We start from the raw sequence: 1211 nt of genomic DNA, 5'->3' as shown, positions 1-1211 counted from the left end.
TTCTGCTCCTGGGCACCCGGACGCCTGGGCCCCTCCTGTCCCTGGGCATCTGGGCCCCTCCTGTCTATGGGGCACCCGGACGCCTGGGCCCCTCCCGTTCCTGGGCACCCGGACGCCTGGGCCCCTCTTATCCCCGGACGCCTGGGCCCCTCCTGTCTATGGGGCACCTGGGCCCTTCTGTTCATGAGCACCCGGACGCCTGGGCCCCTCCTGTCCCTGGGCACCTGGGCCCCTCCTGTCTATGGGGCACCCGGACGCCTGGGCCCCTCCTGTCCCCGGACACCCAGACGCCTGGGCCCCTCCTGTCTATGGGGCACCTGGGCCCCTCCTGCTCCTGGGCACCCGGACGCCTGGGCCCTCCCGGTCCCGGACGCCTGGGCCCCTCCTGCCGACGCCGGCCCCCGCCCGGACGCCGGGGCCCCCGCTCACCGCAGCGCGCGGCTCAGCTTGTCGTAGTTCATGTGGGGCTTGCACTTGCGGACGCCCCACAGCCGCGCCACCTCGTCGGGGTCCTTGATGACGAACTCGCCGTAGTCGCCCTGCCACGCGATGACGCCCTGGTACTCCTCCTTGCGGAGCAGCTCCAGGATGAAGTGCCAGAGCTGGATCTGCCGCGAGCCCGGGCTCGACTCCGGCTTGTAGGCCCAGTCCGGGAAGGCGAAACCTGCGGCGAGCGCCACCGGCCTCAGCCCGGACGCCGGGGCCCCCGGGGCGGAGAGAGCCCCGGACGCCTGGGCCCCTATTGCAATGGGACCCCCGGACGCCTGGGCCCCTATTGCAATGGGATCCCCGGACGCCTGGGCCCCTAGTGCAATGGGATCCCTGGACGCCTGGGCCCCTATTGCAATGGGACCCCCGGACGCCTGGGCCCATTATGGAATGGGATCCCCAGACGCCTGGGCCCCTATTGCCATGGGATCCCCGGACGCCTGGGCCCATTATGGAATGGGATCCCCGGACGCCTGGGCCCCTATTGCCATGGGATCCCCGGACGCCTGGGCCCATTACGCAAAGGGGCACCCGGACGCCTGGGCCCCTATTGCAATGGGACCCCCGGACGCCTGGGCCCCTAGTGCAATGGGACCCCCGGACGCCTGGGCCCCTATTGCCATGGGACCCCCGGACGCCTGGGCCCGCTACCCAAAATGAGCCCCGGACGCCTGGGCCCCTAGTACAGAGGAACCCCCGGACGCCTGGGCCCCTTTTCCGCC

General features: G+C 71.7%; 1 protein-coding gene across 1 annotated transcript; it reads right to left on the bottom strand.

Annotated features, from left to right (window-relative positions):
* Window positions 1-425: 425 nt before the first annotated feature.
* On the bottom strand, window positions 426-664 carry LOC112945364 (ETS domain-containing transcription factor ERF-like; the record flags this gene model as incomplete). Its single annotated transcript, XM_026036935.1, has 1 exon — window positions 426-664. A coding segment is annotated over one exon (239 nt), but the record flags the coding sequence as incomplete, so codon positions are not given.
* Window positions 665-1211: the final 547 nt, after the last annotated feature.

This window comes from Nothoprocta perdicaria, unplaced genomic scaffold (assembly GCF_003342845.1).
Source record: "Nothoprocta perdicaria isolate Ctin4 unplaced genomic scaffold, notPer1 scaffold_1887, whole genome shotgun sequence".
NCBI classification, from domain to species: domain Eukaryota; kingdom Metazoa; phylum Chordata; class Aves; order Tinamiformes; family Tinamidae; genus Nothoprocta; species Nothoprocta perdicaria.
This window is presented reverse-complemented; position numbering and strand designations above follow the sequence as displayed.